Source organism: Schistocerca cancellata, chromosome 1, assembly GCF_023864275.1.
Source record: "Schistocerca cancellata isolate TAMUIC-IGC-003103 chromosome 1, iqSchCanc2.1, whole genome shotgun sequence".
Taxonomy (NCBI): Eukaryota; Metazoa; Arthropoda; class Insecta; order Orthoptera; family Acrididae; genus Schistocerca; species Schistocerca cancellata.
Window position 1 is genome coordinate 173,461,032 of NC_064626.1, and position 23,756 is coordinate 173,484,787.

Genomic DNA, 23,756 nt, shown 5'->3' on the forward strand with positions numbered 1-23,756 from the left:
TTTACAGATGGTTCCATCAGTGTGACTGGACCATATATCAAGTTCGGGAGTACAAACTTTCAGATTCTCTCTTCTATGTAATTGCCTTCTCACAATTTTCTACAGATAGTAATATACACGTACATTTATAAAACGTGGAATGCCCCTATCTGTGTTTACATACTGCCGTTATCAAACTTTTTCGGATATCTGGAAACAGTTATTAAACGTGGTACGCAGTGCACGCCCTTTGCCATGTACCAGTTGACTACAGCGCGTCGAGCAAATGTATTTCGCCAGTCGTCTAGCATGGTGCCTCGTGGCCGCTGTCGTCAGTGCGCAGAGCTGGGCCTGCTGAACACGTCGACGCACTGGCTGGTGTGGGGCGGAGGGCCGCCGCCGGCGGACCTGCCGCTGCGGCTGGACAGTGACGTCACGTGGGCCTTTCCTCGCGAGGGCGAAGTCGCCCTGGAGAAGCTGGTCCTCGACCAACCCGAAGACTCGCTGCTCAGGATCCCCGTGGGGCGCTGGTCGCAGGGCACAGGGCTGGCGTACCACGGCACCCACGTGCAGTGGCCGCCGCGCCAGCTCAACGGACGAATACTGCGTCTCGCAGCCAGGGTGAGCCACAGTACCGTGCATCTGTCATGTAAATGTCAAGAAGTCTTGTAACAACACGTAATTTTCGTGCATTAGATTCAGACAGTGGTTTGTATCAGCCTATTTAATGACGTAATGGATCAGATAAGCATGGTGTTATAGACAAATTCAGTTTTTCCGTTTAAGTAACAACTACCGCGTATCATCACCAGTACTCGCACATTTTAAAACATCTTTATATTTCAGAACAAATATGATGAAACCATCTTCACAAGTGGTCCTTATGTTTGTCTGTCGAGCAAATCCATTCGCTGTCAATCTTACAAACGAGTGCTCTTCGCCTCCACAACTTTAAGGACGTATTTTCACAAATCACAAAGGCCACTCTACATGTTTACCACAATGAAGGTGAATAATACACTGAACGGCCAAAAGCCAGCAGGGGTGGCCGAGCGGATCTAGGCGCTACAGTCTGGAACCGAGCGACCGCTACGGTCGCAGGTTCGAATCCTGCCTCAGGCATGGATGTCTGTGCTGTCCTTAGGATAGTTAGGTTTAATTAGTTCTAAGTACTAGGCGACTGATGACGTCAGAAGTTAAGTCGCATAGTGCTCAGAGCCACTTGAACCATTTTTTGAACGGCCAAAGAAACTGGAACACCTGCCTAATATCGTGTAGGACCCACGCTAGTACGCAGAAATGCCCCAACAGGACGTAGCTTGGACTCGACTAAAGTAGTGTTGGAGGGAACTGACGCCGTGAATCCTGCAGGCCTGTCCATAAATCAGTAAGAGTATGAGGCGGTGGTGATCTCTTCTGAACAGCGCGTTGCAAAGCATCCCGGATATGCTCAATAATGTTCATGTCTGGGGAGTTTGGTGTCCAGTGGAAGTCTTTAAACTCAAAAGAGTGTTCCTGCAGCCTCACTGCAGCAAATCTGGACGTGTATGGTGTCGCATTGTTCTGCTGGAATTGCCCAAGTCCGTCGGAATGCACAACGCACATGAATGGATGCAGGTGGTCAGACAGCATGCTTACGTACGTGTCACCTGTCAGAGTCGTATCTAGACGTATCAGAGGTTCCATATCATTCCAAGTGTACACGCCCCACACCATTACAGAGCCTCCACCAGCTTGAATAGTCCCCTGCTGCCATGCAGGGTCCATGGGTTCATGAGGTTGTCTCCATACCCGTAAACCTTGATACAATTTGAGACAAGACTCGCCCGACTAGGCATTATGTTTTCAGTCATCAACAGTCCAATGACGGGCCCAGACGAGAGGTAAAGCTTTGCGTCATGGAGTCACCAAGGGTACACGAGTGGGTCATTGTCTTCGAAAACCCATATCGATGATGTTTCGTAGAATGGTTCGCACGCTGACACTTGCAGCATTGAAATCTGCAGCAATTTGCGGAAGGGTTGCACTTCTGTCACGTTGAACGATTCTCTTCAGTCGCCGTTGTTCCAGCTCTTGGAAGATCTTTTTCCGGCCGCAGCGATTTCGGAGACTGATGTTTCACCGCATTCCTGATATTCACGGCACACTTCATCGCTACCTCGGAGACGCTGTGTCCCATCTCTCGTGCGCCGACTATAATACCACGTTCAGACTCACCTAAATCTTGATAACCTGACACTGTAGCAGCAGTAACCGACACTGCGCCAGACACTTGTCTTATATAGGCGTTGCTGACCGCAGCGCCGTATTCTTCCTGTTTACGTATATGTGTATGTTGAATACGCATGCCTATACCAGTTTCTTTGACGCTTCAGTGTGTAAGGTCTTCATAAAGTCCCACTATCTTTAAAAAAAATCATAACTAGGAAATTGTTAGGTGTAAAGCAATGTGGTCCGACTTAACGGTACTTATTGCTGCCTAGAAAATATTGTCTGAGACGAGATTTAGCAGTAGACAGAGTTGGGCAATTTATGGCTCTGTTGAAAATTGTGGCTTGACATAGTCGAGACGCACACGTCTGAGATAGCCGAAGACATAGTATTAGTTTGTAGTCCCACGGTGAAGTAATTGAAGTAGTGACAAGTTAAACGAATTTCATGTACCAACATAGTGCAATGAAATAAACTAACAAAAAATAGTTCTTTTGTACTGACCAATTGACGTAGACTATACGACAATATTTAATTTACACCATGATGATTTATTCATTTAATCATCTGCAAAAAATGTAGAAATTGTGGTCCTACAATAAAATAATTTAACAAGGACACAATTAATAAATATTATCAATTGCAGTTAAGCTTGCGTGAATGCGTAATTAGAGTCCCCATATATCACTGAATCATCGGTTGTTCGCGAAAAGAGTAGAGTCGCATAATTTGAAATAGGCAAAAATAATCCCAGATTAGCAAGCAAATAACGTTAAAAGTTCTACAATTCATTTCCTACGATGTTCGCAAACTGTTAGTTCCCGCTAACTCACGGAGTCATAGTCTCACGTGGCCCAGAATTAACTAATAACGAACGAATTTTGGTATATTCGAGCGGCTGCTTGCCGCCCAGTAACCAACACTTTACTGCACTATCACGTTTTGATGCATAACTTGAAGACTATCCTGCACCAAACCTGGCTATCGAATCCTCTGCCTACTCGTCTCAAGGTGTCCCCAAATGCAACTCTTTCCCAGATCCTTCCTTATTCCCTAAGGGTCACTGCACACTCCACGGTGCCGGAATCCCTCCCTGGACGTGCCAATCAGAGCTTGTATTCCACCACCAAATTGTACAAATTTATTTACAGTACAAAATTGGACCATCATTTGAAAAATAACTAAGAAACAAATTAGACGTATGAGTTAAATAAAAGATATTTCTACTCGGGTTCTATTCAGATCGAACACAATAATAGCCATCCAAAAGTTTTGACATAAATAATCAATCACAGATCTAATGCATATGCGCTCATAACAAATGTATGGAATAATAAACTTGGTCCGATCAAGTGATGCGTCTTCTCATGCTCAGTCTAGTACTGGCACCAAAATTTATGAATAATTCACCATTTCTAATTTTGGTTAAATAACTCAGAAAACAATCAGTAATCTAGACAAATGCAATAGGTTACGTACGGATGCCATGTTGCGTTCGTTTGTTGTGAGACTGTGGAGAATATGATATACACGGTCCAATCATATAAATGTGACCACCCCCTATGCTCGGAATCAGCTTCTCGAAGATGGTAGGTGGGAACACTAAGAGTGGAGGGTATACAAAGCGTGTCGGGGTATGCGGAAAACAGTGCAGTCGTTGTAATGCGGGAACACAGTCACCTATCTGACGTCCACAAGGGCGTGTTCATTGACTTCGTGGAACCATTCCTGGAATGTTTAAGTTTGTAAAGCGTTCACGTGCCGCCGTAGTTAAAGTATACATTGCGTGGAAGAATGGCGCTGTTCAAAACCAGCACCAAAGCAACCGTGATGCACCATGGGTCGTAGATGATACGGGTGAAAGACGGTTGTGGAGATGTGTACGGGCGAATGGACGCGTAACAGTTGAGCAACTGACCGCCCGGGTGAACGACGGAGCTACCAAGAGTGTGTCCTCAACGACCGTTCAGCGAACATTGCTACGTGTGGTCCTCCACAGCAGGCACTTGTGGTTCGTGCACCCATGCTGACTGCCGTTCATCAGCAACGAAGGCTGGAATCTGCACGGTAGTACCGCAACCGAACGTGGGGTGGGATTATGGTTGGTGCACGTACATCCCTGCATGTCTTTGATAGAGGAACTATAAGAGGTAAGGCGTATCGGGACGTCATTTTTCACCAGTATGTCCGCCTCTTCAAGGGTTCAGTGGGTTCCTCTTGATGGATGATAACGCACGGCCCCACCGAGCTGCCATCGTGGAGGAGTACCTTGAAACAGAAAATATCAGGCGAATGGAGTGACATGCCTGTTCTCCAGACCTAAACCCCAACGAGCACGTCTGGGATGCTATCGGTCGACGTATCGCTGCATGTCTTCAAACCCCTACTACACTTTAGGAATGGTGAAAGAATGGGAGTTATACCCGAGCAGTTGCTCGACAACCTGATCCATAGTATGCCAACCCGTTGTGCGGCCTGTGTATGAGTGCATGGTGATCATATCCCTAATTGATGTCGGGGTACATGCGCAGGAAACAGTGGCATTTTGTAGCACATGAACTTCGGGACGGTTTTCTCAATTTATCACCAATACCGTGGATCTGTGTCGTGTGTGTTCCCTATGTGCCTATGCTATTAGCGCCAGTGTTGTGTAGTGCCACGTTGTGTGGCACCATATTCTGCAATTATCCATAATTTATTAGCATGAGTGTAGATAGTCGTTTTTCCCTCGGTCTATATGCGAGTGGAACAGGAAAGGAAACAACTTATTGCCGTAAAATGTACCCTCCGCTACGCACCGTATGGGGGCTTGCGGAGTATGTATGTAGATGTAAATGTAAATAATAGACTTCTGCTCAAGTACGGATAAGCGCTGCAGCAGCAAAGCACAAAAGAAAAAAAACTTTTATAGCTACTAAGCATTTTTACAACAAATCACGATCCTCTGTCTCTATTAACTTCCAAGTGCGATTTTTTGAAACGATAGCGGGACTTTATAGACTCCCCGTGTAGTATAAATTACTAAAGAAATCATAGAAACAGCGTAAAAATTTCGCAGACACAGTTCAATACAATGACTGGACGGACGTGAAAATAAACAAAAGAGTAAAATGGCTTAGAGTGCTTCCGTAAACTAGACTGGGCTTTCAAAACAAAGCTTATGATTTGTCTGGAAAGTAAAGTTTAACTTAGTGTGTATTATGAATTTTTCCTTATAGGAATGACAGATGAACTTTTACTGCAATAATTATTCAAAAACTCCTCGTTGCTAGGCGATCGATAGCGAGAAGCATCTGGGGAATTACTAGGAGAGACAGGGAAAGTAATAAATGGGTTAAAGGAAAGACTAAGTGGGGGACATAATACGTACTGTACGCACTGCAATGAAAATGAAGGGGAGGTGAGCGTGACATGTAGCCAGATGAGTGAATGGCAGATGAATTTAGGTCGTTCTTTGTTTGATTCAAATACATAGTAAAAGACTGTGGCGACGTTCTGATGAAAGAAAACACACAGTAGAGATATGCATGCTTACAGCTGAAGACCTTAATGCAGACTATAATAGACCTGCGTCCAGTAGTGGGTATCAAATGCTGTTCCACTAAGACAGCAATATACAATTTCACTGTCCTCATAACAGAGTCTTTAAATAGTAAAATGTCACCAACAGGAATTTTCTGTGACTTTGCCCAAAGCATTTGATTGTGTGAACCATGACATTATGTTACAAAAATTACAATTCTATGGTATAAATTGAATAGCATATGAGTGGTGTAAGTCATACCCACAGAACAGGAAGCAAAAAGTTTCCTTATATGGGTCAAGTGATTTAAATAAGTTTGCCACTTCATCTAACTGGGGTGAAATTACATTAGGTATTCCACAGGGTTCAATTATGGGTCCCCTTCTGGTCTAGACATATGTGAACCACCTCCCTTCCTATCTGAAACAGGAAGCTGAATTGAGACTGTTTGCTGATCATACGAGCATCATTATTAATCCAGTAAAAGAATCCCCAATTGAAAATGATGCAAATAAGGTCTTTGGAAAAGTCATTAATTGGTTTTCTGCAAATGGGCTTGCTCTGAACTTTGAAAAAACACAGTATATCCAATTTTCTGTTGTAAAAAGTATAGTTCCTTCAATAAATATAAGACATCAACAGAAGTCAGTAGACAGGGTAGAGCATACTAAGTTTTTGGGCGTACATATAGATGAGAATCTTAATTGGAAAATTCATATTTTGGATCTTCTAAAGTGACTAGGTTCAGCAAATTTTGCAATCAGAGTAATTGCCAATTTTAAGGATATAGAAATTAGTAAGCTAAGATACTTTGCATACTTTCACTCTCTGATGTCACACAGAATAATATTTTGGGGTAACTCAACATTTAGACAAAAAGTATTCACTGCTCCAAAGAAAGTGGTTAGAATAATGTGTGGGGTTCATAGTCGCACATCTTGTAGGCATCTTTTTAAAAGATCGGGAATTCTTACAACAGCCTCACAGTAAATTTACTCACTAATGAAATTTGTTCTCTACAACATTGACCAGTTTAAAAACAACAGTGACATTCATAATTATAATATCAGATAAAAGAAAGACTTACACTATACTCAACCTATCTTTGGCACAGATAGGGGTAAGATCTGCTGCTATAAAAATTTTCGAGAAATTACCAGATGAAATAAAATGTCTGACAGACAGCAGCAATAGCTTCAAAAATAAATTGAAATCATATCTCCTTGACAACTCCTTCTGTACCATAGATGAATTATTGAATAGAAATAAATAAATTTATAAATTAAATCTATAAATATAGTACATGCATTTTTTGCCATTAAGAGAATGGGGTAAATAACAGAGATATTAATCTTTAACTCTGTATTGTAATATATATTAATTTAATTTTAATGTCGTGTGACGAGGGCCTCCCCTTGTGTAGACCGCTCGCCTGGTGCAAGTCTTTCGATTTGACGCCACTTCGGCGTCAGCGCCTTCATTGTCGCCGGTGGAGGCTACATTATGTACTAATATGGGTGTTTGAGCATGGATCGATACCTGGTACCTCAGAACCGCTTGTGCTATTCATCTGTAAATGTAATCATTTCATGTACTCCATATGCACTGCTGGCCAGAGTGGCCGTGCGGTTCTAGGCGCTACAGTCTGGAACCGGAGTTAGGTTTCATTAGTTCTAAGTTCTAGGGGATTGATGACCTCAGAAGTTAAGTCGCATAGTGCTCAGAGCCATCCATATGCACTGTTGCAATAATAAATCTTGATTGAATTAGAAACCTCTAAAAGGGTGCATAACCTCTTTTCCGGAAGTGCGTAAACCCAATGAGCTATAGGACTTTATGACGAAGACAAGACTCCTACAGTGCCAAACTACAGCATCCCTCCACTCCAATTTTCTTCCGGTAGTGCTTAACCCAATGAGTTCTAGGGCTTTATGACGAAGGCAAGACTCCTACAATGCCAAACTGCCGCATCCCTCAACTCAGATTACTGTCTATACAGGCCCAATTGTTTTGAACCTGTCAAAACCACTAGGATCGAGATATTTGCCAGAGTGAGGCTGAGAAATTGAAGTATCTTGTAAAATTTTGCAGAAAGTCGGTGAAGAACATTTCGAGATTTTTACTAACAGCTTTTCCTCTTTACATTGTATACATATACTTACATCTTACGCATCCATAGAAAATATACATCCTATATTCGTCATGAGGATCATGTAAAAATTTGAAGTAAATTGGTCAAGAACTTTTCGAGCTTTTTGGTAACGAAATTAAACAACAATTAGCCACCATATAGTTGTATAGATTCCTGTCCTTTGTTTCTAAGCTCTTATTGTAGAAGACATTAACAATTTTCCTTTTTGTTCAAGTCTAGATTCTGAATATGGCTATTGTATAGTCGAAACTGGTAACTGTGCTCAAAAAAAAAATTTGAAAATCAGGACAATTAAAGAAAAAATTACGTACATGGTATGATCGCTCTCCAAATTGTCATTTTGTGGCTAATTCTATTCAATCCAATAAAACAATTGCGTGACATTTATTAATTTCGCCTTAGCAGAAATTTGTACTGTAGCCAAATACTCGTACAACAGCGAACGAAGTGCACTCTGTGTACATGTTGTGTGCTGTTGCAGGTGATCTACTCGCCCTTGGACAACCTGGGGAGGAGACTAAGGAAGGTGGAGGACAAGCACCTGGACAAGGTTGCGCGTTTCGGCTGGGAGGTCTGCTCTCGGTTGTCAGACATGCTCAATTTCTCGTAAGCATTATTTCCATACGCGCATCAACGGTCTGGTAATGCAGGGCATACCACATATTAGGTGTGTTTTGTGCTCTGCGCCCAGAATATGGACTAAGAGTAAGACTAAGAAAGATTTTCTAAGGAGGAGCAGATACACTGGGGTGCAAAATTTAAGGACGACAACAATTTTCACATGATATCTCGCCACCAAGTAACACAGTTCAAGAAAACTTGGACCATACATACAAAAAACGCTACTGTATAGTACAGAAGGTAATAGTAAAAAAAAATGGATCAAATGGCTCTGAGCACTTTGGGACTTAACATCTGAGGACATCAGTCCCCTAGAACTTAGAACTACTTAAACCTAATTAACCTAAAAATATCACGCACATCCATGCCCGAGGCAGGATTCGGGCCTGCGAACGTAGCGGTCGCGCGGTTCCAGACTGAAGCGCCTAGAACCGCTCGGCCACTCCGGCCGGCTGTAATTGAAAGAAATACGCGATGAGCCGAACACTTTTATTCGAAGAAAATAATCACACTGCCGTCATCACGATTTATGATGGTCCACTGGACATAATGAAATGCGAGAGACGTTTCCTAATAGAGCGCGTGATATTCACAGACGGCGACGCGCTCCTATGCTGGCCACAAGGCTGATTAGGGGTTCTTGTGGTAGGGCGTTACATTCCTCCAGCATCGAGGTTGTCAGCTGCTGGATGGTCGTCGCTGGTGCATGTAGAAGTGCTGGAATACGTCTCCCCAAAGCATCCCAAACCTGCTTGTTGGGAGTTGTCAGCGGAATAAGCAAGCCAGTTCATGTACTGAATATCCTCTCGTTTAAGAGCCTCTGCACCTACGCTGTTCGATGCAGTCGTGCGTTGCTATCCATAAAAATGAAGTCAGGGCCGAATGCACTCCTGGAAAGTGGTAGGCGTATGCAGCCAAACGTCAAGATATTTGACATTATGTGCAACATTCGATCGTAAATGTATCGATCTGCTTCAGCGCAGTGTGTATATTGCAGCTTTTTCTGGTTTAGCTAAGGCCGAATTCCAAAATAATTGCTGCGCGATGACAATGCCTTTAATAATGTGTGATTGTTGTTGGTGGGCGCGAGGGCTTAGCGTGGCAGCCTAGTGGAGTGATTGGTGGGAGTATGAAATCCGCGGTCGAATCGAGTGAAACTCAATAAGATGTGCTTGCCGGCACTTTTAGGATGAAATTACTATTTTGCTTTTCATATAATTGTCTACGTCGCGTTTGTTCGCTGTCGAGTTTCAATGCGAAGCGATCAGTGGTGTGCCGGCCGGAATGGCCGAGTGGTTCTAGGCGCTTCAGTCTGGAACCGCGCGACAGCTACGATCGCAGGTTCGAATCCTGCCTCGGGCACGGAAGTGTGTGATGTCCTTAGGTTAGTTAGGTTTAAGTAGTTCTAAGTTCTAGGGGACTGACGACCTCAGATTTAAAGTCCCATAGTACTCAGAGCCATTTTTTTTTATTTTTTTTATAAGTGGTGTACGGTAGCATGCAGAATATTTCTAAAACTGATTGTCTTAATCGCTGTAACAAACCACATTGTTTTTGATCAGCTATCAGTCACTGTTCTTATTCTAACAATGATTGTTTCCTTCCTCTATCAGTAACTGAAATATGTATCGTTAACTTCTTGGAGTGGAGAGAGACAACATCGTCGTAATGTAGTACATTAAACAGTCGTGTTATAGGTACAGTGCACAATAACGTTGACCAGTGAGTGTAACGCATTCAAAGATTTTTTAAGTCACTACATCCATGAAACGCTATGCATCCTGTGACGTGTGGTGTAATTGCGCATGTGTTGTGTTGTACAAATCAGCAAGATTACAATAAAATTAGTTACTTACTATTAATGTAACATGAGGTTTTATTTAACCACTGCTTTTCCCGGCTAATGAACGTTATTTAGTTAGAGAAATCTCCACCTGGGAACGTGCAGCAATGTTGTCTGACAAGTAAGTAATCATTTATAACCAACAAAAAAGCCAGACATATGATAAGTAATCTGAACTAAACAAAATTAATGAGTTTTAATAATTTCAGTGCTGTTGTTTAAAAGACTCTTGATTAGTTGTAGTTCGTCTATCGACACTGACGCTACTGTTATTCAAGGTTTCAACACTTTTGTTGAAGCAAAATGAACAGTTTTGTGACACAGTACCACGCCTACACAATACTAATGTATTTTAGTGTCAAAATGTTTCAAAAAAGTTGTTACGAAATTACCAGGCTTCACACATCAGCAGATAAGAAATCATACGTAATAGGCTGTTTGCATTCATAGAAGTTCAATGTATTCACAGTCTGACTGAAATTTATTACCTCAGAGTGGCCCTCGGCCACTAATATTCAATTATTATCGAACTTATAGCCAACAACATTTAACTCTGTATAGAAAATCAATTGAAAACTGCGGCTGCCATATTTCACTAAGATGGCGATTAGCATAAGACAATCACTTATCGATTCTGCTTCAGGTTGTGTTTTACTCGTAATAAATAATATATTTTAAATCTTTTCTCGCTTTCACTATACGCATTAACGTTTGAAAATGTTTCTCAGTGTTACAAGACACGTTAATATTCACCATTTACCAATACACTGAGCTGTAGATCAATAGCACTAACGGCTGCACTCTTTGGTAGCTGAGCAGAAAACTTAATGTTTTTATAGGCCGAGAATAACAATAAAATAAAACTTCAACCAAAGAAGATTCATTTCAATAACACATAAACTCTATTTTCAAATATCGGTTAGCAACGTGGTAAAGTTTTTTACAGACCTCTGTGTTACGAGACATCAATCACATCCTACAACAGTTCGAACAAGAAGAAGGATTTTTCTGCAAAATCATAGATAACAAAATATTGAGATTTTCATTATCTTTTACAAGGGTATTGTCTGAGATACAGTTTTTTACGAAACATTAAATTATGTCGTTGACAATAACTATTTATTATTTTATTAACGATGAAGTCCTTTTTATTAGTATTACGAGAATAGGATCAAAGTTCAGTCACATTCTACCAACAATGCTGCCGTGAATATCATTTTGAATAAAATATAGGCGTGGATATTACAATCCCCAAACCATAACATTTATACCATCAAAACGATCATATCCGTCAGTGTTCCTGGGTGCATTACATTTTCTCACCTCTCGTCACTTGAGAATATCTCCAGAACTGCTGAATATGATTTTTGGTTGTTCAGGTGTTTTGGTGTGGAAAGGCATAATGTCGCATGGCGTACGGACCTTCAAATATTTGAGACCGGTACACTCACTGGTCAACGTTACTGTGGCACTGTACTCCTTCCCCATGTGCCTGTTTACAGGGGTGCTCTTAGCAGTGACTTCTTTTTGATGGCAGTCCGGAACCGCGCGACTGCTACGGTCGCAGGTTCGAATCCTACCTCGGGCATGGATGTGTGTGATGTCCTTAGGTTAGTTAGGTTTAAGTAGTTCTAAGTTCTAGGGGACTGATGACCACAGATGTTAAGTCCCATAGTGCTCAGAGCCATTTGAACCATTTTCTTTTTGATGGATTGCAATAGGTGTGAGCAGGTGGAAGAGGTCTAGGTACGAGGGGATATTCAGCGAATGGCGAGTGAACTAGCCTTCCTCTTGGGAAGACACACTGCAGCAAGTCCACATGCACCAGCGAAAATCCAGTCCTTGTCAACCACAAGAAGTCCTTACCAGCCTCCCGCCCAGCACAGCAACACGCTGCAGAGCAAACATTTCCGTACGTGGTGATCACACACCCTATTAAGAACCATGTACCTCCTTTTGTAATGTCCAGGGATCCATCATAAATCACAGTCGCTTCAGTGTAATTATTGTCTCCGACTAAAAGTGTAATTTCTGTTCGTCTCGTTGCGTATTCCTTCGATTCACCTTCCGACTATACTATACCAGTACTTTCTATATATGTTCCAAGTTCCATCGACCTATGTTACTTGGCAATGACACATCATACTAAAGTTGCTTTCGTCTTCAATTTTTGCACAGAAAAACTTTTTCCTTGGGCTGTGATGTTTGATACACTACACATAAAGAGCAAAGCCGATCACAACGCCGTGATCTGAAACAGTACTGCAGAAACCCTCCTTCTGTCTGTCTATCTCTCTCTCTCTCTCTCTATATATATATATATATATATATATATATATATATCTCAAAAACACACACACACACAAACACACAGCATTATTTTAATTGACATGCCTAAATCAGTTTAGATGCAATTGTGCATTGCTGCTGTTACGTACCCTATCTGAATAAACTGCTCAGTGAAACGCAGCAAATATATTTTAGAGAGTTTTTATTAATTACGCCAATATATTTAGTTATCTTGTAGGACAAAGTTGAATCTATCATGTTTTTTCAGCTTCCTTAGTTGCCTATTGAGATTATAAATTATTTGTTGCACTTAATTAATTTACGAAAATATGCTGTACTTTTTCATAAATTAACAGTTCATGTCCGCCGCTCTTGGTCTCGCGGTTCGATTGCCGGCGAGGTCAGGGATTTTCACCCGCCCCGAGATGACTGAGTGTTGTTGTGTCGTTTTCATCATCATCATTCATCCACATTACGATCGGAGGAAGGCAACGGCAAACCACCTCCATTAGGACCTTGCCTAGTACGGCGGTGCAGGTCTCCCGCATCGTTCCCGTACGCTGTGTCAAGAAGCATGGTACTTCATTTCCATAATAGTTCATACATTATTCTGAGTCTTCGTAAAACAAATGAATGCCCAAGGTCAGTTCAGAGCAATTTTTTTTTCTGGAAACAGTACAGAATCAACGCGTTACCCGAACGTTCTGGTAATGAAGCTGTAGCCCACGCCATCAGTTACTCAACTGCGTAGTTGCCAGCATACCACCTGTGTCTATCTGGCTGGACTTCTTCTTCACGCCAATGAGCCATTCAATATGCGTACTGCAGCATTATGTCCACGTCAAGTTTCGGCGTGATTAACAGTGAAAAATACAAATTGCGTTTTTCATCGCATGTCTACCGCTATCTTGAGTTCACGCACATAGCTCCCAATCTCTCGCAGCGTGTTGACAATGAATTTTCAAATAGACAATACTTCACCACTTTTACAGACATTATACTTTCATACGTACTTGGCAGTCTGATTACAGGTAAAATTATTAACTTTTATGAGAAGTAACTGCTTAATTACTTACCAAAAACTCGTTCATTCAAGAAAATTGGCAGTATGACAAAGAGTAAACAAAAGTCGAGTATGATAAATACAGACCAATGAACCAATTACCAAATACGTTTACGAAAAAAATTAATTACACCAGTGTTAGACATTAAAGCTTCTCAATTGCTACACTGAAACGTGAGGGACATGGCTGACGAAGGCAAGTTAGACTGACGGAACGGAGATTAAGGTTTAACGCCCCGTCGACGACGAGGTAATTAGAGACACAGCACAAGCTCGGATTTGGGGGAGGAAATCGACGGTCCTTTCGCCTTAAGCGATTTAGCGAAATCGCTGTTAGACTGAGAGACGTGACAGCTAGATATAGGCTTCCTGCGGTTTTCTTGAAGCACTCCAGATGAATGCCGGGGTGGTTCCTACAGAGCGCCCCCAAACGGTTGCCTGCTTCTTTCCCGTCCAATCCGGGCTCATGTTCCGCGCCGGAGGTCACAGAGCCGACGGGATGCTAAACAATATTTTGTCTAGACCGCTGGCGCATCTGAGAATGATGATGGTATCAAGTGAAACACGTCGCTGTCCGTGAGGTTTCTGAATGCAGGTTGAAACAGGTACATATAATAAAAGTTGTTAAATTTAATGTATTATCCAAGAGCATAAGGGATATATCGATTACAAAGATGTACATGTGAAAGAACGCTGCGAGGCAGCTATCGCTGAGGCAGAGTATGTGCAACAAAGAGCTTATGTTGGGTAGCCCAGTAGCGGACAGTTGTTGCTCGGGGATAGTAGGAACATCGCAACAGACACTGCCAGCCTCTGGCACGCTATTCCTGCTCCTCCCGAGCAACAACTGGCCACTACTGCGCGACCTAACATGAACTCTTTGTTACACATACTCTGCCTCAGCGATAACTGCCTCGCAGCGTTCTTTCGCATGCACATCTTTTTATCGATTTATCACTTATGCTCTTGGATAATGTGTCAAAATTTACTATTTTCATTATATGTACCTATTTCAAGGCGAGAAAAACGTATCTCACGACCTTAGGATGGATTGCTACAAACTGATGTTCGGACATATAAACCAGCGGTCAATGCAAGACTTGAAGCTTTTTCTCAGGAGTTTCAGGGATGTGTCCACATTGCGACTGATGTGTCGTTAAGAGATGGAGCGTATTTTATTTGCATAAAATTCCACACGAAGTAATTTTCTGTAGGAAGAAGATAATCCCCCCCACCTAGCTTGTGATCTTGGTGTATTGACTAGGCGCTTCCTCCAGGAATGCGCCATAACGCCTTATGTGGGCTCGATATTGTGACAGAATCCAGTCCTCATTGAAAGTATGGCTTTTTACAGGACGAGGTCACAAGCGCACGTCTAGTCATTCAGTCTCATCGTGGGGAAAATATACTCTGTCCATAAGTTGTCTTTTTCCTGGTGGTCGGTTAGGCTGACGGATCACCTGTTTTGACTTTGTCTGGTTTCTTCCCAGGTAATATCGCCATAAAACTATTTAACAATAACAGAAATCACCACGACAATAAGCTGTCGATGTTTGATTCAAACCTCACAACTTCCATTAACTGCTTCTACAAGCACCACCAATAGGAGATGCCATCGAAGTGATATTATTCTTAAACATAATTCACAAAAGGATTGCAAGTTATAAGCTTTTCTCACATGTAATTATTTTCTGAGTTCCCTGTTGTTTTTGATGTTGCCTACTGACAGAATTCATGAGACCAGTTTTGAACCCTGCTGCAGGATCGTGCTGTACTCCACATCTTCTTTCGGCTTCGCTGTGCTGGGTAACAAAACAATGGACGGGGTGGTCGGCCTGCTGGCGAACGGCACCGTCGATATCGGCGTCACGGCGCTGGTGATCACGCACCAGCGGCTCAATTTCATCGACTTTACTGGGCCGGGCGTTCTCTGGACGTGAGTGTAATGCGCTGTACAACGCAATGCAACCCGCTGGCGACGCTAACTTGCCAATTGCAGCTTTACATTCACAAAAAACTGTACCATACGTAATTTAGTAGCACCATTGAACTATTCTTCGCTGGTGGATAATGGTTTGTAAGATATTCTCAGCCAAGTCCGTCACCTGACTGACACACGTGCATTGCAGGAAAAGAATAATTATAATAATATGCAAGACATACCACGTCATCTGTGTTGGAGATAGCTATACGGAATAATGATAATAATAATAATAATAATAATAATAATAATAGAAAATAATAATAATACTAATATAAAAATATATAATATAAAAATAATAATAATAATAATACTAGAAAACATCAAACAACAAGTACAACAAATACTGGAACAAAATAATGTGCAATCATAAGAAGAAGAAAATACAGTAATGGACTCAAACATCCCAGAGCAAACAAACAAAGACCAACACGCATCAATTAAACAATCAGAGGAAAACGAAATCTTAAGACAGCCACCAGAACAAGCACAAATAGAACACGAAGTGACACACATGTTAGATATAGAAGAGAAATTTCAGCTGACATATATAGAATACAAAGACACAAATACAGACATTAGACCATTCTCGCATAGACCGCCAAATAACCCACAAGTCGAAACAACAATAAAAACTATCAACACAATCATACACAACAAAATAAATGAAAACACATAATAATACTATCAACTACAGGAGTCATACCACACAATATCCACCAGTACATCAATGCAATACAGCTACATCCAAACTTATATATACAACTACAGAAATCCGTAATTATTGATACATGTTCAATCACCCGAAAGTTCCTAAATGCAATATAACATATACCGTACAGTTAAAAGGAAGTCACGCTTGATCAAGGTCCGCGTCACTTTCCATTTTTGACCAGACATAACGTCTGAGAAAAGAAAGAAAGAAAGAATAATAATAATAATAATAATAATAATAATAATAAATAACAACAACGTCAATATCCCTCCAGTGTCTCTGGCGCTCGGATATGGAATCAATGATAAAATTCCACTACTACTTTTTTAAAAATGTTATCTACTACAACTTCAATTCTAATGTTCTCAAAATGTTATCAGCTGTTAAATAAAAGTGAATCATTTTTACTTTTACAATACGAACAACCTTTCACAGTTTTGGGAAACCCAAATATAGTGTTGAAACTAACAATTTTATTGGCATCTATGTCTTCTCATACAATTTAAGGGGAACTGCTGGATTCCGTATTACTGTTACGATATGAACCTGAAAATTGCCAGAAGATACTGCGCCGAAACATCATGCATGCCATTTGAAGACATCTGGCAATTTGATCGAAATTTCATGGACAATATACATATATAGGGTGATTATAATTGAAGTTAAACTTTCAAACCGCTACGGAAATAACACCACTAGTCAGAAAGACGACCAATTGGAACAGAATATTATAGAAGAAGGGAGAAAAGGTATGGCAGAAGAAAAATAAATAGTTACAAATTGTAGCAATAGATGGTGCTGTAAGCATCATAATTTAATAGTGGTCGACTGCAAATGACAAATGAATCATACAACAATGCCTAAGGTGCACATTTGACATTAAAGAAACTGTGCTACTCAGTGTTCATGGGTGTACAGGTGTGATACTGTTGGTTGCGCAAGCCCACCCAAGGTCATATCACATCGAATGGGAAAAATCGGGTTTTAATTGTCCTAAGGCCAAATACCGCTTAAAAGGCATCACTCACATCGGTTTTTAATTTTCCTGAGACCAGAAATCGCATAAAAATCATGAATCAATAAAAATCAAATCGGATAATTAATTTCCGTGTGACTGGCGCAAAACATGTTCATTATGCTGTACACCTTTTTCTGAAACAAGTTGAAATCGAGAAACAGCATGTTCCACAACTGATCGAAGTGTTTCCGGCGTCACGTTCAGTGTGTAATGCGCAATGCGAGCCTTCAGTGCAGCTAAGTTTGTAATCGGAACACCGAACACAACATCTTTCAGATAGCCCCACAGCCAGAAGTCACATGGATAAAGACCAGGTGATCGGGACGGCCAGGCGTCATCTTGCATAAAAATGGCCCCATCCACGCATCCACGCTGATGGAGAACTGGAATGACGTGGTTGCGCAAAAGACACTCATACCGCCTACCAGTGACGGTACAGGTGACAGGACCGAAAGCACCTCTACTTTCGAAAAAATATGGCCTTATGATAGATAATGCCATAAACCAGCACCACACAGTGACCTTCTCAAGATGAACTGGTACTGGTTGATTTGCGTGTGGATTTTCCGTTGCCCAAATTCGACAATTCTGTGTATTGACATATGCTGTCAGATGGAAGTGGGCTTCGTTTGTCCACAAAATCTTCCACGGTCAATCATTGTCCATTTCCACGCGAGCGAGAAATTCTAAAGCAAAGGTCTCTCTTTCCGGCATGTCAACAGGAAGCAACTCGTGCACATTGGTAATTTTGAATGGATAGCAAAGAAGGATGTCTTGTAGGATTTTACGCACCGTGCTCACAGGACTGTTCAATGTTAGGGCAATTCTCCGTGCACCGCACGTTTGCACACCACTACCCGTCTCCTCCTGCATTGCTGTGGCCACTGCTTCCACTGAAGTCGAATCAATTCGTTTCCTCCCTCTACCACGTTGCACACCAAAAGAACCCGTCTTTTCGAATTTCCGAATCATTTTCTCCAAACCCACGGCAGTCATCGGACCAACGCATTTTTTCAAACCCTTCAGTGTCCGGAACTTCTGCAGCGCGACATGTGGACAGTCATCATCCTCGTAACGCAACTTTGCAAGCAGAGCGCGATCCTGTATTGAGACAGTCTTGGCGAACGTCACAGACGCGAAAGGAGGAAAAGCCGTGTACCCGACGTGTTTATGGCTCTGAGCACTATGGGACTTAACATCTATGGTCATCAGTCCCCTAGGACTTAGAACTACTTAAACCTACTAACCTAAGGACATCACACAACACCCAGTCATCACGAGGCAGAGAAAATCCCTGACCCTGCCGGGAATCGAACCCGGGAACCCGCCCGTGGGAAGCGAGAACGCTACCGCACGACCACGAGCTGCGGACCCCGACGTGTTTATACCAACTTCAATGTGTCGTGCCCATGAGAGGTGTTTTCATTTACGTATTCTAACACGTACAGCGCCATCTATTGATCAATTTTCAGAATATTTTTTTTCTTCAGCTATACGTTTCCCCCTTCTCCAATAATATTCCGTTGCAATTTTACATCATTCTGACCAGTGGTGTTATTTCTACAGCGTTTTGAAAGTTTAACCTTAATTATAATGACCCTGCATATTTGCTATTTCGTAGCCTTCACGAGTAAAAAAGAATAATTAAAAGTACTAGAGATTTCCATTGTTAATGTGACTGTATGGGATACAATCTTATAGATAATTACAGGAAAGAAACTTTGTCTCGAACTGCAACTAAGTCGTCTTCATTTTGTTTTACCATTACCAATTTCAAGGCCTCCAGCCTCATAATCAGATGTACATGATATATGAACATCAAATTAGGCGTGCTTTGTACGCTATAGGGACATGTCTTGTAGACATCAATTGTCAAAACGGCGGCTAATGGAACTAATCACACTCAGACATGTGACAGGCAGTAAGTAGTTATTTGGCAGCAGTAACCAGTAGCTCCCACCTGATGATGTTGAGACGTTGGCCTGAAGAAATATTGTGGTATTTATACAAGGTGATCCAGCGAGAGACCCGAAGGCTATGTACCGAGCATATAATCTTGACTGCCTGGAGAGTCACGAGAGTTGCCTGTTTTTATGGAAAAAGTTTTTGGACATTCTTAGTTCTTTAGACGTTCTTACCGTTTTATGCGTGTATCTATAGTTTTTATCTTCTGTAATTACACTTTGTTGACACTGCTGTATTCCAAAAGTTCTGTGATTTAGCTCTATGACTAACTGAAATGCTTCGAGCGTCTTGTAAATTTACATATTCTCTGTTTCTCATGAGGCTTAATTTTTATACATTACGGTTATGTTACTTCCTACAGTTGTCGTCAAGGTTGCTAGCAGGTTCAGTCAATTTATGAAGAATATCTAGAAATTGGGCAGGAGGAGAGAGGTCTCAGAAAAAAAAGAACTGCTGTAGTCAAGACGGCCAGGAGTTCAGCTTGGTTTCAGGGCCGAAACTGAAACTAGAAGTCTCTTTCCTAGTTGGAACTGAAAAGGCTCCCAACAACAAGAAAAGCTTCTCTATAAATCAGAACTGCTTTAACTCTCACTGTCTCCTAGCTGTTATCATCTCGAATGGAATACACTCTTTACATAATTAAGAAAATGTATTTTATTTTAACCAGTGCCATTGTTGTTAGTTGACTGAAGTGAGCGAAACAGTGTGCGCCGTGTGTTTGGGAAACTTGTAAGCATTTTTCTGTTAGCGCATTTTACCTGAGGCGGAGGTAAAGAACCAGTCATGCAGTTGTCTAAAAGACAAAAACAGCACACTCCGGCTGGTCGATGTATCAGACCCATGGTCGTTAATCAGGCACCCTGTCTAGCAGCTACAGCGTTGCTCGTTATAGTAAAAGCAGATCAAAAAGATATTGGCATCGAATATAAATTTAAATCACAGAAAGACTTGTCTGGAGCGTAGCCTTAAACAAGTGAGACGTGGACGTCAAGCCGTACAGACAAGAGTCGGATAGAAGCTTTTGAAATACGGTAATGCTGAAGAATTAGTTTCTTTTGCATCTTCCGCTTTGTATGGTCGTGGTCTATGAAACTTTTTTGTTCACAATGTTTCGTCCCGAGTTCCGTTGAACATCTTCAAAGATGCTCCTGGTCCCGTTGAATCTTGCCAACTGAAGCAACTCGGCAAGGGGGTGTTCTCAGGACAGTTAATCCTTGTCAGAGATAAAACTGAAGTACTAGTCCTACATGGTCTACAGGTGAACTGTGAAGAAGTTTGAAAGATGGGAAATGAGGCACTAGCAAAAGTAAAGTTGTATGAGTCGTGCTTGGATAGGGCGGTAGGTGAACACTTTCCAGGAAATGACAGATGTCGCAGGTTCGAGTCCGGTCTCGCACACAGTTTTAATATGCTAGGAAGTTTCAAAACAGTACATATTCCACTGCAAAGCAAAAATTCATCCTTATCTGATTCTGAAACCAAGCGTTAACAATGATTAAATCAGCGCAAAATTATGCCATGTGCGTTCCTCTTTCATTACTTTCCCCAGTCCATGATCTCCTACACTTTCACTATTCGAATCACCCATCATAATTAATTTTTTGTCTCCCTTAAGTAGCTGAAGAATTTGTTTTATGCCATCACACATTTCCTAGTCGGCAAATAAACTTGTACTACTGTGGTGGTTGTGTGCATTGTGTTTGTCTTTGCTACGATAATACCTTTCACTATGCTCTTCATAGTAGCTTGCAGAAATTCCTATTTCTTATTCATTATTAGACTTACTTCTACTTTACGCCTATTTGATTTTCTATTTACTACACTGTACTTACCTGACCAGAAGTCCTTTCCTTCCTGTCATTGCACTTCATGAATCCTCACTACATCTAATTTGAATCTATCCATTTCCCTTTTTAAATCTCTAACCTGCCTACTGGTCTTCGCAACGACAATGCGATCACTGTCCTCTTCATAGTAGCTTGCCCAAGTTCCTATTTTTGTATTCATTATTACAATTTCTTCCACATTACCCCTAATTCATTTTCTATTTACAGAGCTGTACTTAACTGATCACAAGTCCTGTTCTTCCTGCCATGGCACTTCAATCATTCTCACTGTATCTAACTTCATTCTATACCTTTCCCTTTTTAAATTCTCTAATATACCTACCAGGTTAAAGTAGCTCACATTCCGAGTTACCACCCATAAAAAGCTAGTTTTGTTGTTGCTGATGACGATATTCTCTTGAGTAGTCCCTGCCGGAGATCAGATCTGAAGGGAGACTATTTTACTTCCGGAATATTTTACCCAAGAGGACACTGCTGTCATTTAACTGTATAGTAGATCTGTGTGCGCTCTGGAAAAATAACAGCTGCAGTTTTCCTTTGCCATTAGTCGTTCTCAGTTGCAGCACAGCAAAATCTTATTGGCTAACGTTGTAAGTATTGTGTACATAGTTCCGCGTTGTCAGCGCATACACAACTTTCCCACTAGAGCGCGTCCCGCTAAGCACAACAGCGCAGGCGCAGCGCTCGTCCGTCTCTGCACTTCGAGATGGCGCTGCCATAGAGACGGACCAAATTCTGCTTCCGCCAATCCGCGTATTAATAAGTAATGCAGCCAATGAGATTGCTGCTAACATAGAACCTTTTCTCCTCACGGATCACACTCACACAGTGATACATGAATGCGCGAGGTATTATAACAAGTGTACAGACTTTCGATTAGTCAGTCTGCATTTGTCTGCACCAGTCTGTACTGGTCTGCATTTGTCTGCAACAGTCTGTACGAGTTCTACATTTGTCTGTACCAGTCTATGGTCAAGTCTCAGTCTGCGCCTAATAAGATTACCCTATTCCTGTACATAGCCATGAAGATAAATGTATAGGCACTTTTGTCAAGTATCAGAGATAAACGTGAGAATAAGATTAACGTACCAATACCAAAGGAACTTCAGATTGTCAATTGTAAATAGCATCCAGACCCAAGTAATTTTTATGCTTGTTATTATTTTAATAAATGTGTGCGAAAATTAATCAAGTTCTGTTTAAAGTTGGTCACCAAAATCTGCTGCTCTAAGCGTGCAAGTGGCATTTCTATCTTCTGACCTAACGGCAGAAGATAAACACGTCACGATAAGACCACGAGACATATTGCTGACACTCGCCTACTTCGTTAGAGCGACAAGTCAAATAATCTGATGGTGTGTGTACTGAAGGTCTTACAGTACGCACACCACAGTAAGATCATATTAGTCAGCCATCCAGACTGCTGCCCCTGCAACTATTGAAAAAGCAACTACCCCTCTTTAGGAAACACTTGTTTGACTGGCCTGTCCACAGTTATGCCCCCGTTGTGGTTGCACATATGATACGGCTATCAGTGCCATTGAGGATCTCGGCGAGGTCTATGGTTCATCACTGCTGGCGGTTCCTCGGACTAAGGCCACAATGGCAACAAAAGGTTGTGTAAATTATGGGTGAGAGGTAGATAATACAGGGATTTTTCTTGCAGCACCAAGATCGCGTTCCGGCACCCAAAGGCGGTGGGCGTGTACGGGACGCTGTTCCGGCCGTTCGAGGCCCCTCTGTGGGTGGCCAGCAGCGTGGTGTACTCGCTGGTGCTGGCCACCGCGTGGCTGGCCTACCGCGCTGTGCGATGCTGCGAGGGCGGACGTGAAGGCAGCTGGAGCTCGGCGCTGCTCCTGCTTTGTTCCGCCATCAGCCAGCAAGGTGCGCCACTCTCCTCAGCCTAATACTGTGCACTCACTGCTGGTTTTGCATTCTCTCTTTCAGCCCTCTCATACTACACTGCCACATTAATGAGACAACGTACAAAAAGCCTCAAGAAGCACACTTTGCAGCACAGACCGTCATGCGATGTACCGTGGTCAGCCCGCTAGGTTTCTCGGTTGAGGATCCATTGCATGTACACCACGTTCGAGATGGTCCCACAGATTCTCGACTGAGTTTAAATACGAGAGTTTGGTGGCCAGTAGAGTACGATAAACTCATTCTGATGCTCTCCGAAAAATGCACGAAACTGCGAGCGATGTGACAAGTTGCATTGTCCAGCTGGTAGATGCCGAGAAAAACCAAGTTGCACGTATGGGTGGGCATGGTCCCGAAGGACAGATGCAAACGTGTGTTAATCGATTGTGCCTTCCAGAATGACGAGATCACACGGGAATGCCCTCCGGCTTGAATCCTATCAACGATTGTTGCAGCAGGTTTGTTTTCGGAGGTTTCGAGCCGTGCTCGAAAACGGCCATCTGTCCGACAGCGCACAAAACGTGATTCATCTGAAAAGGCCACCTGCCGCCTCTCAGAAACTGCGGTATTGCCGTGCAGAGTCCAGCCTTCGTCGCCAATCAACAGCAATCTGCATGGATGCATGA

At 42.1% G+C, this 23,756-nt stretch overlaps 1 protein-coding gene across 1 annotated transcript in view; it reads left to right on the forward strand.

Annotated features, from left to right (window-relative positions):
- The first annotated feature begins 288 nt into the window (after positions 1-288).
- LOC126157511 (ionotropic receptor 75a-like) overlaps positions 289-23,756 on the forward strand; it is a 52,736-nt gene continuing 29,268 nt past the window's right edge. Inside the window, exons 1-4 of the mRNA XM_049916415.1 lie at positions 289-600; positions 8,347-8,471; positions 15,444-15,617; positions 22,874-23,091. Of these exons, the coding sequence (XP_049772372.1) occupies positions 289-600; positions 8,347-8,471; positions 15,444-15,617; positions 22,874-23,091 (829 nt within the window). The remainder of the gene's footprint in view (positions 601-8,346; positions 8,472-15,443; positions 15,618-22,873; positions 23,092-23,756) is intronic.